At 45.0% G+C, this 651-nt stretch overlaps 1 protein-coding gene across 1 annotated transcript; it reads left to right on the forward strand.

Moving 5' to 3' along the window:
• Positions 1-160: 160 nt before the first annotated feature.
• Positions 161-481, forward strand: SARC_18061 (hypothetical protein; the record flags this gene model as incomplete). Its single annotated transcript, XM_014287855.1, has 1 exon — positions 161-481. A coding segment is annotated over one exon (321 nt), but the record flags the coding sequence as incomplete, so codon positions are not given.
• Positions 482-651: the final 170 nt, after the last annotated feature.

Consider the following 651-nt stretch of genomic DNA (forward strand, 5'->3'; position numbering starts at 1 on the left):
GTACTCAATGTCTATTTTCAATATCCATATACATGTTCGTATTCTGTTCATAGGAATATGTATATGGGTATTTCTGCGTGGCTGTCCTCAACTATATGCGCGCTGTGTGAGTTGACAATAAAATACAACGCTTCATACGTCATTAAATTATATCAAACATATGGTCATGGTTAATCCTCGACCAATAAAAACGCCTCGTGCTAACCCTTTTCCATTGTGTTTTAAATTCCACGACCAGCCACCCCGCGAAGGAGCGAATGACAGTGACTACGTGGCCTACAAGCAAGCTGTGTGTGACAGCAGTGAGTGGCAGGTGTCAGTGTCACTGCCGTCGGTTGACGTTACAATGTCAAAGCGGTCCTTTGACACCGTCAGTCTCATCAGCGAACGCCTGTCGGTGTGGCAGGCGAAAATCGCACGAACACGCGAGCACACAGACATTCATAAAGGAAAGGAGGCGAGTCTGACATCGAATGGTCAGGTAAGCGGGTGTTTGTACGCGAAGGACACTTGGATTGTTGTGATATGGTTCTATTTTTCGATCCCCTGTTCAACTTGTCGGGCTTGGGTGAATGAGAAACGCATTGGATAGAACATGGTCGTGCGAAGATTTACCAGGAATGCATATGTGTATGTATATGAATATATGAA

Source organism: Sphaeroforma arctica (assembly GCF_001186125.1).
Source record: "Sphaeroforma arctica JP610 unplaced genomic scaffold supercont1.13489, whole genome shotgun sequence".
Taxonomy (NCBI): Eukaryota; class Ichthyosporea; order Ichthyophonida; genus Sphaeroforma; species Sphaeroforma arctica.